Source organism: Corvus cornix, chromosome 5, assembly GCF_000738735.6.
Source record: "Corvus cornix cornix isolate S_Up_H32 chromosome 5, ASM73873v5, whole genome shotgun sequence".
Classification (NCBI taxonomy): domain Eukaryota; kingdom Metazoa; phylum Chordata; class Aves; order Passeriformes; family Corvidae; genus Corvus; species Corvus cornix.
This window is the reverse complement of record NC_046335.1, coordinates 53,473,897-53,488,454: the sequence shown is the minus strand read 5'-3', so window position 1 is coordinate 53,488,454 and position 14,558 is coordinate 53,473,897. Positions and strand designations below refer to the sequence as shown.

The 14,558-nt window shown below is 40.2% G+C and overlaps 1 protein-coding gene across 4 annotated transcripts in view; it reads left to right on the top strand.

The window, feature by feature from the left end:
* Window positions 1–14,558, top strand: part of PARVA (parvin alpha) — a 63,057-nt gene that overhangs the window by 33,074 nt on the left and 15,425 nt on the right. For all 4 annotated transcript variants that reach the window (XM_039552603.1, XM_019289372.3, XM_019289370.3 and 1 more), the window contains exons 2-6: window positions 5,735–5,824; window positions 5,924–5,994; window positions 6,611–6,713; window positions 8,596–8,736; window positions 10,693–10,808. In XM_039552603.1, coding sequence (XP_039408537.1) covers window positions 5,735–5,824; window positions 5,924–5,994; window positions 6,611–6,713; window positions 8,596–8,736; window positions 10,693–10,808 — 521 coding nt within the window. The remainder of the gene's footprint in view (window positions 1–5,734; window positions 5,825–5,923; window positions 5,995–6,610; window positions 6,714–8,595; window positions 8,737–10,692; window positions 10,809–14,558) is intronic.

The following is a 14,558-nucleotide window of genomic DNA, read 5'->3' as shown; positions in this document are numbered from 1 at the left end:
ATAAAAAGGCCCTTTTGTAGTTGCAGACATATGTTTATGATGTTTTGTGCTGTGAGTATCAAATTTCTGGTGGACGCTGTGTCACACTCTGCAAACTTGTAAACATCTATAAATCCATTGGATCATTTTAGTACCATGTGTAATGCAGATTTATTGCCTTTTGTGTGGATTTCTTTTGTTTCAGAGTTAAAGCTGAGCTGCCAGAATCCATGTTTAATGAATTATGTATTCCAGAAAATTAGGCAGTATTATTTTAGATTAGTATTTTCTTTACCCTTTGTGGACTTATAAAATGCACGTGCACAGGTATTAGAAATTAACATTTTGGATAGGTGGCCCAGAAAGCAATTAGATAAGTTTGCTTGACTAAATAGTATCATTTATAAAAGCCCGAACTATGACTTTTTGAAAATATTTTTGCTGGTTTTTTCTCTCATTCTCTAGCCATCTTAAGTTGTTTTGGTCAGTTTTCACATTTACCGGTACAAATCCAGAACTACCCCACTGGAATTATATCAGTTTGTAGAACTGGAGTATGTGAGAGGGAACAGGAATCATGCTGAGCCAGTGAGCTGGTATAAATCAGCATAAATCCACTGAGATCTGTGTGGATAGAGTCATTTACACTCAAGTCTGCATTACAGGCTATCAAGTCAGTAGAAGAACTAAAGCTGCTGTTGTGCACGAGTGGTTACAAAAGGAAACCATCGAGGTCATGGGCATTTACCAGAAATTTACACCCAATAAAGGGAATATGAAACCAAAACCCAATTAATCTAAATTTGGCTCAGTTCTAATTGAGTGTATGTCTTATACAAGAGCAGTAAAAAGACATTTCTTACTGAAAATCTGCATTCTTCTAAACTGGCTGTTTTTTCTGGCTGCATGTCTAAATGTATGTAGCATGGGCATGCATGTTTGAATGTGGGCATACATACAAATGTCTACTGCTATTCTGGCAACGTGATGTCTGCAGCTGACCTTCCAAATGGTGCTTTTTCCAGGAAAAAATAGCTTAAGATAGAGACATGACATGTAAAGCTACTGCCTACCATAGCAGTTTAAAATATCGAGTAGATTTTGACTTTCTTATAGAAAGCTTAAACTCTTGGAGCCATGTGAATGTCAGCAAATCTCAGCTTCCACAAAAAACCCAAAACAAAACATAAAAAACCCCAACCCCAAAGTACATGAAACCTTAAAAATGGTGAAGACCTTGACTGCAAAACCCACATGCTAGAGAAAGAAAGACAATTAAAGACCTGCATAAATGTTATGTATGTATATATGTCTGTAGGTGTATGTGCATCTATTTAAGTCTCCTGGGTTTGAAAGATCAAGATTAGAAGCAGCATGCCATTGTGCTCCTCCAACTTTATAGTTTGGTTCTAGTTAATCCCACACTTTCAGAATTCATCCATTCCTGTCGTAGCACTTGAGTAATTTTAATTTTGTAAGTACTGAACCAGTTACATGGGGAAGATGTGGCTGTAGCACTCAGAGGAGAGGCTGTTTTACACTGCATCTTGCTGTGTTTGTTTCATGATTCTTCAGATGGGTACGCTAAAATACATCTAAACCACAGAGAGTGCACGGGGTGATGTGGCATTGCCGAGCTCAGTTAAATAATGAGATGTGTTTCATTCAAATCAGAATAACTCTAAGCCCTGAATACTAAATAGGGCAGCAAAAAGCCTTCAGCACACAAAATAAACAAGTAAAAAACCCATATGATACTGTCTAATAAATACAATGTGGAACAACAGGCTGCATGTAGTGGAGGAATTAAGGCAATTTAAACCGTATGGGCAGCACTCCACTCTCAGATGTGCAGCTCCAATGGCAGTTGGATGCACACATCACAGGGCAGGGCTGGCTCGGAGCACATGCCTGGATTTGATAGCATAGGTTTATGACCTTGTAATCCTAGAGCATCTAAAACAGTAAGAATTCCATCCAGCTTAAAATAGCTGCTGTAGTTGCTGTTGATACAGGCTCGCGGGCTCCCCAGCTCTGGGGCCAAATTTGGTGCTGGCATGATGGGAGGAAGTCTGTTGACAGCTGATAGCAGTGGAGTTGCACTTGATTACATCATAAGAAATTTGGCACGTGGAGCTGAATCAGAAGTCTGAGCAGAAATGTCCATTCCTCATCCAGAGTTAAAACTGGGACTTTGACTTTGCCAATCCACAGAGATTTGTCTGGCCCATATGTAGCTGTTGCTTTTAAGGGTCTTGCTTTAAAAGTGCATTCCTGCAGTTCCATTCAGCATGGTGACTGAAAAAAAACCCTGAAGGTCTGGATTTTGCTCTCGTGTCCAAAGGGATGAAGTCCTTAATCTTCCCAATATAAGCACGATGAGCATAAGCCCCATGGTAGCTGATGAACTGGGCTATATCTGGGTCACAGCAGAGGGTGAGAACACAAAGGGGCCTTATCTCTAATTGCTGGGCTTGTCCAGTGGCCAGGCATGCCCTGTGTCCAGCACAAAACCCTGGATGCTGTCCTTCACAGGAGCTGCCACAGCTCCCAGTGCACTGATCTGTCTCCTGGCAGCTGGTGTGGTAGCGATGAGCTGCTACAGGTACATCCCATCCCCTCCTCCCTTCCTGGGCTTTACACTATAAGGCTCGACGTGCAGGTCTTACTGGTGCTCCAAAGCCATTCCTCAAAGTATTTCAAGAAATTAGATTATTTTATGTTAATTTCAGCTGCTGCAAAAATTGCCCCAGTACTGTGTTCCTTCTTTTTATTAAAATACTAAGTTGCTGAAGTGATTTCCATGAAAATGAATTAAAGCAAATTAATGAAAAGGAGCTGAGAAATGGACTTCTCTACTGAAACTGTGGCATGCAAACTCTTAACCTCAATCACATATTTGTGGTTGCTCTATAAACACCTAAGTGTATAGCAGTGATCTGTCATGGTATTTCTTTTGGTGGAAATTCTTAGAAAGTGAGGCTGTACTTCATAATACATTTTCTCTTAGTTTACATACAGCTTGATATAATGCATGTGCTTACCTGCTCCATTTAGTAACATTACTAATCTGTAGTTAAATCTTTGCTCTTCAGTATTGGGAAAGAAATGAAAAAGATACTGTCAGGCTCAGGGTTTCTCCATAATGTTTTCTGCTTGTAGGGGACAGGAGGGCAGGAGGAGTCTTTATTATGGGACTAATACCAACCTGGGGCAGGGATTGTGCACTGCAAAATGAAGAGGCTGAAGAGGAGCCTCTAAAAACTGAATCCCTCTGGGATCTTTGGATCATCTAGAGGTGTGTTGGGTAGGTTCTGCAAATGGCTCTGGCAGGTGTGCAAAATGTCTGTGCTTACAGCAGTGTACAGAAAGCAGAGCTTAGTCCCTGCTGTGCAGTAAATACAGCACTTGCATTCGAGTACACATCAATGTTTTAGTTCCCCGTGTATATTTATTATTATTTTATTTGCATTTTATGTTCCCTTTTCACGCAAAGATGTGGCAGGGTTTTGTTTACTTTCTCTTATTTTCTCTGAGAATGTGCTGGAGGTCATGTTATTAAAAGTAGACTGTTGTGCACGTTAGAGGACAGATATGGGGAGGTTCAGTGGGCCTTGTAAAGAATTCCTTACATAACCTTCAACCTTGAAAGGTGCACTCAGTCTCCTTGGAGAATTGTCAGCAAGCTCTGCCAGTGGGTTGCTCCCTGGAGGGAGGAACCAAAAGCTTTCATTACTGTCCTTCACTCGGAAAATGAGCGGACTGCTTTCTCCAGTGTGTCTCACCCAAGCAGAGCATCCAGCCCTTTGGGACAGGAGAGCTCAGTGAAGGCAGTTGGCTTGAATAGATTTTATTTTCTATGCTCCCCCTTGGGACTGATGTGAAAAAACCCTACATTTTCTGCCTAGGAAGCTTTGTGCGGAAGCCCTCCATGAGCTAAACATTTCGGAACAGAAGGACCTCCACATGGAAGTTTTCTACCCACTGACATTTTTATGCCCATAACCATTTTGAACCAAAATAAAAATTAAAAAAAAAAAACCTGAAAAAAAAAATCAAAGAGGTTAATAAAACCAACAGTGATTTTCTCTAAGGAGTGCTAGCATTTCCAACAATTGCCATTAAGTGCAAGCAGTTCCTGAGATTGTACATGCTAGACCAACTTCATCCTTGCTGTAACTCCTCAGAACTCAGTGGAGTTACATGAGGGATTAATTTGGTCCATTGCTTTCAGCCATTAGTTTTAGAGAATATACAACAATCGAGGGAACTATTATTGTCAGCATTGTTTTATGACTCTCTAGAGCTGCTCAGTATTTGTATTTTACAGACACATAAGCAGGGTGAGTGTATGGAGTGAAGTTATGGGTTCAGTGTTGAAGGTAGTGGATTTTTCAGTTATTTGTGTACAGTTAAAAGTAATAAACATTCTAGCAGCCATTATTGCTGTGAGTCTTACATAGATGCTTAAATACAGCTACACAGATTCTTGAAGCATGCACAGACATTTCATCTGGCAGACCACAAAACATTTCATGAAGCGTAGAAAATACCTGGAAGTTTCTAAGTCCTGTTATCACACCAACTGACTGATTATCACAGTGTTCATGTGAATTGAGCTATACATACTGCACTGAGGAAGTTAAGGCACAGAGGTAAAACTTCCAAAAGCTAACTTACAAGGCAGCCATGAGGGCAGAGACAAAACAGATGATCTTTAGAGTACTTCTCTGTTTTTTTAGAAACCAAATTGTCTCTGTAATTTTCAGAAAAATCTGAGGACAGCATCAGCTGGTAAATCTGAACAGTTGGATGGTGAATCTGCATCTGCACATAAGTCATATATTTCAGTTCATGTCAGAAGGTGTGGACAACTGCCTGAATCTTTAGGCCATATGTAGGATTGTTGGATTAAGTTATTTAAGTTTAAATTCTGATTGGTATAGATGAGCTAACAACCAGTTCTGTTAAAGGTTTGTGCACTGGAAATTGAGTGGTCAAAGCAACATTGCCAAGACAGCGAGCCCCTTTCCTGGTTCAGTACATCGGATTACTTCCCCATTCCTATGTCTGTCCTTCTCAGCCTATGTCTGGACTCCACACTAAGGCAATATTTCTGGAGGTTCATCATCCTCCACTGTGTCTTGCTGCTGTGATTTCTGCTAAGGAAAGACCAAGAACACAGGCCAGAAGCATCCTAGAGCCTGCCCTAGCTAGACAGTGTAGACACATCAGCATCCTGGACAACGGAATGTGCTGTGTGCTGCAGCTGCACCTTCAGTCCTGAATAGTTCCTCACTCTGGTAACTCCTGTGTGGGTACACGGCCAGACCAGCTCTTCTCAAGCAGCTAAACTTGTAGCATCTCCAGAGCCATGGTGACATAGTGAGAACAATAACCATTTCCCTCAGCTAAAATGATTCATTAGTGTTAAAATGTCAGGACCATTAAAATGCAAGTGAGCCCTTTAAAAATTTGAGGACAATGGGCCGTATCCTGGAAAAGATTTCAGGTAATTGCGTTGGTTCCAGCACCATTATCCATGAAAAATGTACTCATAAAAGTAAAGGTTTGTTGGCTGCACCTCCCATTTTTGTTAGCTTTCCTTTATTGCTGTAATTACACCCAGTGGCTTATCTAATAGAGTCATGTTCTTATAAAGAAATGAAGACAATTAATGCTACTTTTAGTGAGAGTGAAATTGTAAGTAAAATTAAATTGAAATTTGACCAAGTTTTTCTTTTTTATTTCCTAGTGTCTGAATTACAGGAAGAAGGAATAAATGCCATTAACTTACCTCTCAGTCCCATTCCATTTGAACTAGACCCCGAGGACACTATGCTAGGTAATTCAGAACAATTTTACACCTCAACATGAAAGCCTGATGTAAAATAAGGTGGTGTGCCTGGGATAGCTTCTAATGTTTTTCTTTTAAACCTTCCAGAGGAAAATGAAGTCCGAACAATGGTTGATCCAAATTCAAGAAATGATCCAAAATTACAGGAACTAATGAAGGTAATGAAAGCATGTAAACCCTCTCAGGAAAGTGGAACTATTTTTTAATGCCATCCCTGCCTCTTTCACTTGAACACTTCAAAGCATGAGTTAAATATTGATTAGTTGGAACCATGTGGTGCATACATCCCAGTGAAATGGGGAGGTCATTTGTTGCAGTATCTTTCTCTAGACGTGGCACAGGGAGACTTAAGAATTTCTATTAAAGTCCTGAGTCCGGAGTCTCAGTACCATCCCACCCCCAGTCTTAAGATCACACTGACTTTCCCTCATCCTTGTGATTCTTGGGGTTAGAGCTTTAGCAGGATGCTTCTGTAAGATCAACTTCAGCACCTTTTGCTTCACAATAAGATGTTAAAATGCTACTGAAAGCAAGGGAAAGGTTTCACTCCAGAAGACACTGCGTCAATTAGTGTTTGTCTAGACCTCGCGGTGCATTGGCACAGCCACCTTAGAAGAGTCCTTCCTGAGTCTTTCCTGTTTGCTCCTCAAGGTATGTCAGACTGTATTTTGAGCCACTGCAGCTTTGGTATTCTTTCTGCTAAGAAAAATGACATGTGTTTTAAATTGCAAATGAATAGTGTATAATACTGCCAAATTTGTGTTTCCTGTATAGGTATTAATTGACTGGATTAATGATGTGTTGGTAGGAGAGAGGATTATTGTGAAAGACTTGGCTGAAGACCTGTATGATGGACAAGTATTGCAGAAATTATTTGGTAAGAAAAAATACACGTGCACGCTGTTGAGGCACTTTGTCAATAAGTGGATCTCTTGTTCCTGCTCAGGAGCCTTGGTATCATCTTACATTTATGCCACTAAGTGATACAAAAATAGCAGTGTGTTATGAGACCCCTGAGCAATGGGCTGTATGCACAGTCCTCATAGCTGCAGTGCAATGTGTGGTGCTCTGCAGTTGATGAGAACAGCACAAATCCTACCTGGGCTGCTGGAGAGAGGGGACTCTCATCTTGGCAACAGTATTCACTCCAATTAAATTTATTATCTGCATATGGGCTGCACAAACTTCACCATGTTACAAGTGGAAAGTCAGTTTGAAGGCAAGGGCATTTTCAGTACCACGGTGGATGTTTTTAATCTCTGCTCATTCCATACTATAGTTTATTCACATTGCAAGGTTCCTCTGGAAAGTTGGAATTTCTTTCTGGTTTGATGTCTGGCTTTTAACATGACTGAGGTAATGGTGCCCAGTGGGCTGCAAACTGAGCTTCAGCTGAGAAACAGATAGAGAAAAGAAACTGCTAATGCAGAGTTGGCATGTGCTTTTTACACTGTTGGCTTGAAAGCCATTTTCTTAGTTATTACAGCTCATAAAGTCTCCAGTAAATTTCTTTCCAGTATCCTAAATGAATCTTAAAACATCATGTGAGCACTTCTAATAAAGACTTCACAGACTATTCTCTTCTATGAATGGTTAAGCTATTGAATGTATTGTGATGGACTGGATATGCCCAGACTGAGCAATTTGATTGTCATGGGCAAGCCTCCAGTGACTTCACCCAACATTCCAAAAATGTGTGTCAGATGCAGCCTGACTCTAAATATGCATATACTGATCCAGCATTTAGTGATTTCAGGGGAATCTTTTCCATTACCCTTAATTCCTTGTGGATCAGGTCTCTGCTTACTAAACCTTTGGTCTTGTGGTGAGACTATGCACAAACTGATTTCTGAGGAGGCCTAAGAAACCTATGGAGATAGCAGCCTGTTAGGCAGGATTAGGAGATAGCAGTCTCTTAGGCTGGTAGTTTAGGCTCCCTCCCTTTGGGAAGATAGTTGGCTTTGATGAGAACAAGATCAGCTCTTACCAAATAAGATATCTCTTGACAAGATACTCTTTTGTAGAAGTAAATTGGTAAGTGACCAAGCATCTTGTTTCTGATGTTGTCAGCTGGGAGCTGCTATGCTTTCTTTGCTTAGGGTAAACACTAAGCCATGTATGTATATACACAGCAATCTGTACTAATTAGTAACAAACTAATTCATAAAGTATTTTAAAATCTACTGCAAATTTTCTCATAGGGAGAAATTGCCTGAGGTTTTAGTTGTTTTCATGAAAACTTGTTTGTCTTTCTTTGATGCATCCTCTGCCTCTATAAATATGGAATCACTCAGTTTTATCACTAGTAGGCCAAGTAAAATTTTTATCTCCTGCATCTGAGGTAGAAGCTGGAGGAGACTGGTGGAATAAATCCTAAAGTTGGTGTCTGTTTCCTAGGTTTGATGGTCTGCTGTACAAGCCACTTGCATGCAGAATAACCTTTATCCAGTAGCAATAGAAGTAATGGGCCTTACCTCCATGTCTGGTGCTCCCTAAAAGGAATTGCAGCAAGTATTTGTTAGCCAGTGGTGTGGCATAGAGCAATACTTGGCCTTCCCCTTGTCAATGTGTAACTAAAGGGAAAATGTGAACTTACCTTTAGGAGCTCAGAAGTGTGGAGAGAAAGTGGCTCTGGAAAACAACTGATGTAAAATTAGGAAGTCTGATGTCTCCTGAATGTACCTCTGGGTGTATGGAATGTCTTTGTGTTCATGGAGCTCAAAATTGTGTTTTCTCCATTTTTATTCCTGTCTCTTCAGAGAAGCTTGAAAGTGAGAAGCTGAATGTTGCAGAAGTTACTCAGTCTGAAATTGCTCAGAAACAGAAGCTACAGACAGTGCTTGAAAAGATCAATGAAACCCTTAAACTCCCTCCAAGAAGCATTAAGTGGAATGTTGACTGTAAGTTTTGTGTTTGCTATACTGTTCTCATTTGTTGACATCTGGGAGTTCATAGGTGCCCTCTGGAAATCTGAAATGTCCAATGATGAGGGAGGGCTGAAACCTGGGATTTATGGTGGGAACTGCTCTGAAGGGCACTTCCAGATGTGCCACTCTACCCTCTTTACTGGTGCTCAGCCTTCAGTTCAGTTAGGTGTCTTTTCAGAGTCTGTCCAAGTGTGGCGGTTTTGCTCTGAGGTCCATGAGCATACCAGCTTAAGTTTTGTGTTGCTAAATTGGTTTGTTGAAACAGGCAAGTACCTGCAGAAGTGCAGTGGATAGGCAGAAGGAGAGTCAGGTCCTAGAACTCTGTGTGAAATTTGCAACATAGAAATGAATCATGTTTCTGATCATTTAAGGCTAAGTCTGAACCACTAGTTTTGATTACAAAACTCTTCTCAAGACTAGTTTTATTGTATTTTTTTCCTGTTTTATTATATTAAGAATGAACATAGTGGTATCTAATAGAAATGCCTTCAGTGGCCCAACACAAGACACTTCAGTGGATATGTATTGCAGAAAGCAGGTTATCAGCTTTAGAAAATTAGGCCTCTTAATCTGTTTTAAGTTTGGTTTTCAGAATCATTTCATGCTGTTCAATACCTTGACCAGTACATCACATTTTCCCTGTCTCCTGTACCTGTCTTGTGCTGAGCAGTTTTGTATCCTGTTGCATTCACAACAAATTAGTGAGAAGGAGAGAAATATCTTGAGGGAGGAAGAGTGAACATTAGGCATTTTGACTTTCCCCTTTCTGTGGTCCTGCTGAATTTTTTGCCCCCTTCTCTTTTCAACCTCCCCCGAGTTTTCTTTCCATTCTCTGTTATGCAGCTGGAGGCGGGGTGTTTGGAGTTGCCTGACAATTTAACTTCTAGTTTTAATTTAATGTTTTACATGTGTTTTAGAGCTGGAGTAGAGATAGAGAGCAGCAGCTGGGCCCAGCTGTAGCACACACCAGTGGTAGGCAGACAGGCACCTTTGTAGTGTTCTGCTGAAGCACCTCAGCCCTGACCACTGGCACTCCAGCACCATTTGCCAGCAATGCCACATTTTATATGCATGTGTATCTCTGTGGCATAGCTGAGACTTGCACTGGAAGATAATGAAGAAGGATATTTTAGTGAATCTGATCGTGTTTCAGCAGTGAAGTAAGGTAGTACTTAATGATTAGTTCAAGTACAAAAAACGTAAGTGCACTGCAGTGTAGCTAACAAAGATCTTTTAGGAATACTACTCTGGGGAATGCAAAAACAAAATAGAAGAAGAAGAAAGGCAATAAAAAGGATTGGAAATTATCCACTTTCATGCCAATGGTTTGATACTTGATCAAAGATTTCCTACAGTTTGTCTTTTGGTATCTTGTAAGTTGTGTTAGTGTTAACTACCCGTATATGAAACCTGCTGCAAAAAAGCTTCAATACCAGAACTAGAACAACTTCATGAGGAATGTTTGAGTCATTGAGTTTAGTAAGTTATTGCATAAGGCTTGTGCCAAAACAGGCTCGTTTATCATCCTGCAGACATTGTGACACTTAAAAATGAGTAAGTGCATGTTATGAGTACAAAAATATCTTTCTGATAGCCCATAAATCCTTATTGAAATAAAGGGAATAAAAGAGAGGCAAGGAGGATGCAGAGACAGCGCTTAAACTGTTGTACATAAAATCTGCCTTTTGGATTAGCTTTAGATTTCCATCTCCACAAGCCTGTGGCATCCAGACGTGTTGCAAAGAGTAGCGCGTTGGTGCTGATGCATCTTGCAGGACACCGCTAAAGATAAGGTGCCTTAAAGGTGCCCCCTGGCTCCACGTGGCAAGAGGAAAAGAATCCCATAATCCCTACATCCTCAGGAGAAGTAAAAATATGTGCCCTAGTTACTTTGCAGTTTGTAACTTGTGCTTTTGATATCTATTTCAGCTGTTCATGCTAAAAGTCTCGTAGCGATACTTCATCTTCTGGTTGCATTATCTCAGTATTTTCGAGCACCGATCCGACTCCCTGATCATGTGTCCATTCAGGTGGTTGTTGTGCAGGTAAGAGGGGCCTTACACAGCTCGTGGTAGTGTTGTGAAGTTGATTGAGGGGTTTTGTTGAAAAATGTATCTGGAGTTTCTGGCTGGGCGGGCATGTATGTGTCTCTTTGGCTGACAAGAAACACGCGTGCACCTTCCCTGCCGACACTGCTTCAACCAGAAGAAGGCACAAGTGCTTTCCCAGATTCAGCTGTGGCTCACACTATCTTACTTTGATTGTGAAGTGGCCAGACTGTGACATTAAAAATATATGAAACATATTATTGTTGGAATGTGTTTATCACCCCGTATGATCTCTAGAATTATTGTTTTCCCCATTTTTTGACGCTTTTCTCACTTGTGTAGAGATTCAAATCATTCTTGGCACAGGATGACGGATTGTCACTGTTTATTACATTCAGATTCATGTTAGGTGACTAACTATCCTTTTTCAGCCCTGTGCATCCTAATTTAGTCTGATTACAGTATTGGTTTTCTCAAAAGCATGCAAAAAAAACCCCATCAACTGAATCTTTTGTCAGTCTCCTTATTAGAGCCTCATCCATTCACTCTTCATGTTTTTGTGTTCATCATTTTTCTTTCAGCTGAACTTGTGCTTGCTCTATCTTATTTGGCCTCTTCCCATTTAATCTGCTTTTCTTTCTCTCCAATTAACTTTGCCTTTATTTTTCACACTGCAACTGTCTTTATTTATGTCTTTTAACTGATGTTACCCTGGAATAATGGGTTGAAAGAGCTATTGCTCAAGTTTTGTGTGGCTGAAAATCTGCAAGACGGATCTGAGAAAGTAAACATTCTCTCTTCTAGAATTCAAATAGGACAAGTTTTTTAACTTAGGGAGAAATATGAAGGAGAGTCTCTGGTAAATGTATCTCTGATGTCTGGTAGTGACTCATTGATTCTCAGATTCTGCTTCCTGGGTTTCTCTACAGATAATGAAGGAGAATCCCTGAAAATCTGCACTTATATGTCTAAGGCGTCAAAGAAACACAGTTCCTTTGGCTATTATAATGTATTATTTACACTGGTTTATCTCAAAGTTCCACCAAAACCAGCTTAAGAAATGTGGAGTACAGTGAGCAGGGCATCTTTATGATGAGAAACTAAATGAGGAAAACAACACAGTCCTAAAATGAAGAATCAGAACCTCTGCTGTCATTCCATACCTCCAGACAAATTTCCAGTTTAAATCAGTGGGCGTAATTGTCCTCTTGTTAAACAGGCTAATGTGGTTCAACAGCAAATCTGCTGAAGTCGGTACAGATAAACCAATTTGAAACAATAAGTCGTGGGAGAATCTGACTCACTCTTAGTTAGACAGCTGTAGCTCAGGCGCCAGTGGTTTGCACCAGAATAAAATCCAAGTAATATTGAGGAAGATTTTGTCCTGCAGACCCTGACCTTGAGGAAAGCCAGTCAGTGAAACTCCAGAGCTCTGGTGGTTCCTATCAACAGAGGGTGGGGGCCAGTATATTTACTGTAATTGTTTGAGACACTTCTCATTTTTATTTTATGGTGGCTGGGTGTTTTAGTCTTAATTTTTAAGTCTCTTTTGTGCCCCATGGGACTGATTCTGTATCATGCATCATGTACCCTTTGAACTCATGAGGGTTTTAATCAACAATCAGCAGATCCTAAAGCCTAATTTAGTGGTCAGACTTGCACACCTCATGTTCTAAACACTCATGCATTCTGTAAAGAAAGATCAAGCCTAGGGAAGCTTAACAGACTATGCAGTAGCTGTTTTTAAATTCTGCTGTGTATGGTTTGATAAAGGGAACAGGAGAGAGAGAAGTAAAAGAACAAGGTACTTTTATGAAGTCTTTTAAGGAAGACTCCCTTAATTCATTTCATGATTTTGGTAGGCATAGAAACATGTAAAATGTGAGGGTTGCTGTGTTGGCTAGATGTAGTTTATTGAAATAGAAAAAAAGATATTTGTGAAACAAAAAATGTGCTCATGTCCAACAGGTAATCAGCCTAGTTCTTATGGAAGCTTGTTTCCTTTGGCTGTTTTGTACAAAAGCTGTTAGCAACGAGAGTAATATGAAATCTGGGTTTAAGCTGATTTAGGAAAAAATCTGATAGTTAGACCTTTTGTAGCTACTCTGTTATATTATTTTCTTTTCATGCCATACCAGTAGAATAAATAACTTTGAACAAAGCCCAGGCTTTGATTGTATCTGCTGAAATGACTGAGAGCTTTTTTGGAGAGCTAGGTCTTGTCATCAATTTGCCTTTTTTTTTTAATTATGTATTTATACCATCCACAAATAGTTAGATGACAGATTGTTTGTGTCCAAGAGATGGAAGTCAGAGAGTGTAAGAATGCATTGGCAGAGCAGCCAGAATGGCTTCAGCATGTTCTGGGACAGCAGTTCTTGGGTGCATAAACTACTCTTAGGCAAAGATAGGAAATTACTGAGATTAGATGTGTGCAAATCACAACCTTAATCAGAGGTCATTGGTCCCACTACCTGGGAAGGTCTGAAATGTGTTGGAGCAGCGCAGCCTCCAGGTTCCCAAGAAGTCTTCTCTGAACATGTGACAAATATATTTGTTCTTTCAAGCTCCAGAATAATTCAGCATTTCACTTTGGTGGGGCAATTATAAAACATGATCCTCCAGGTGCAATGGATTGTAACAAGGCATAGGCAAAAAGCCATCCAAATAATGGCAAGCTTTTCAGACTGGGACTTTGTGGGGGAAATTAAGTAGTTGGCCCTCAGTTACACAAAAATGCTGACACAAAAGGAGATAAGAAGAGATCTCTATTTCCAGATGTACTACCCAAGTTTCAGTTTTTTGGGGTTTTTTTTGTTCTAAGGGTAGTTGCCAATTTTAAATGATAAGTGATTAGGAATATCTTCAGGGCCTTCTGTGAAGTCTTTCAGCTGTGAGGGAAGAAAATGCCAAGCCTGTTCACTAAGGTCTTCTGATGTCACTGGAATGCATGTCCAGCTTTTCTTTTTAATGGGGAACCTTAATTCATGCCTCTTTTCACAGTGACTTTCAAATAGTTGATGTTGATTTTTATAGTTTGTTGTTTCAATTTTAGCCACTGTTGCCTTTAATGAACATGCTGGACAGTCTTTCAGTCCTCAGTAGCACCTCTCTGTATTTTTAGGAATATTGTGTCATTCTCTGTCTAGTACAACAGGTCACAACAGGTGACATCAGTGTTAGGGTCAGTTTTGAGGTGAAGAGTTTTTAAAGTGCAAGTATGAGAGCAGCCTTCAGAGAAGGTGCTTAGACCAGTGTTTTAAGGTCCATTCCGTTGGGAATTCACCAGTCTTTTTACAAATTGAAAGTATAGGAAGGTCTGTCTTGACATGTGCAGGTCAAATAAGTGTCCAGGGGATGCATGTTGTATTTGGGCAGTGTGGAAGTCCCAAAAATGTTCGTGGTCAGGTGCCAGACACAAAACTAGGGCTTGGCATAATTTTGGTTTGGGTTTTTTGTTTGTTTTTGTTGTTATTATATCAACAACAAGATCAAGGTGCATATTTTTTAATTTTAATATATTAGCTGCAGTTTATCAAAAAGGGAAATATTTTTTATATCAGTACTGGAGTATGTTTCAGGCAGTTTTTGTGTGCTTGCAGAGAGAAGGTGTAGAGCATTAGAAACCTGTTTCTGCTGCCATATCCCCAGACTGGTCACTGAAAACTACAGATGGCATTGCTGTGATGCTCAGCCCCTCCAGGAGATGAGAGCAGCAGGGCTCTTGCTGCAGAAGGCATCATTGGC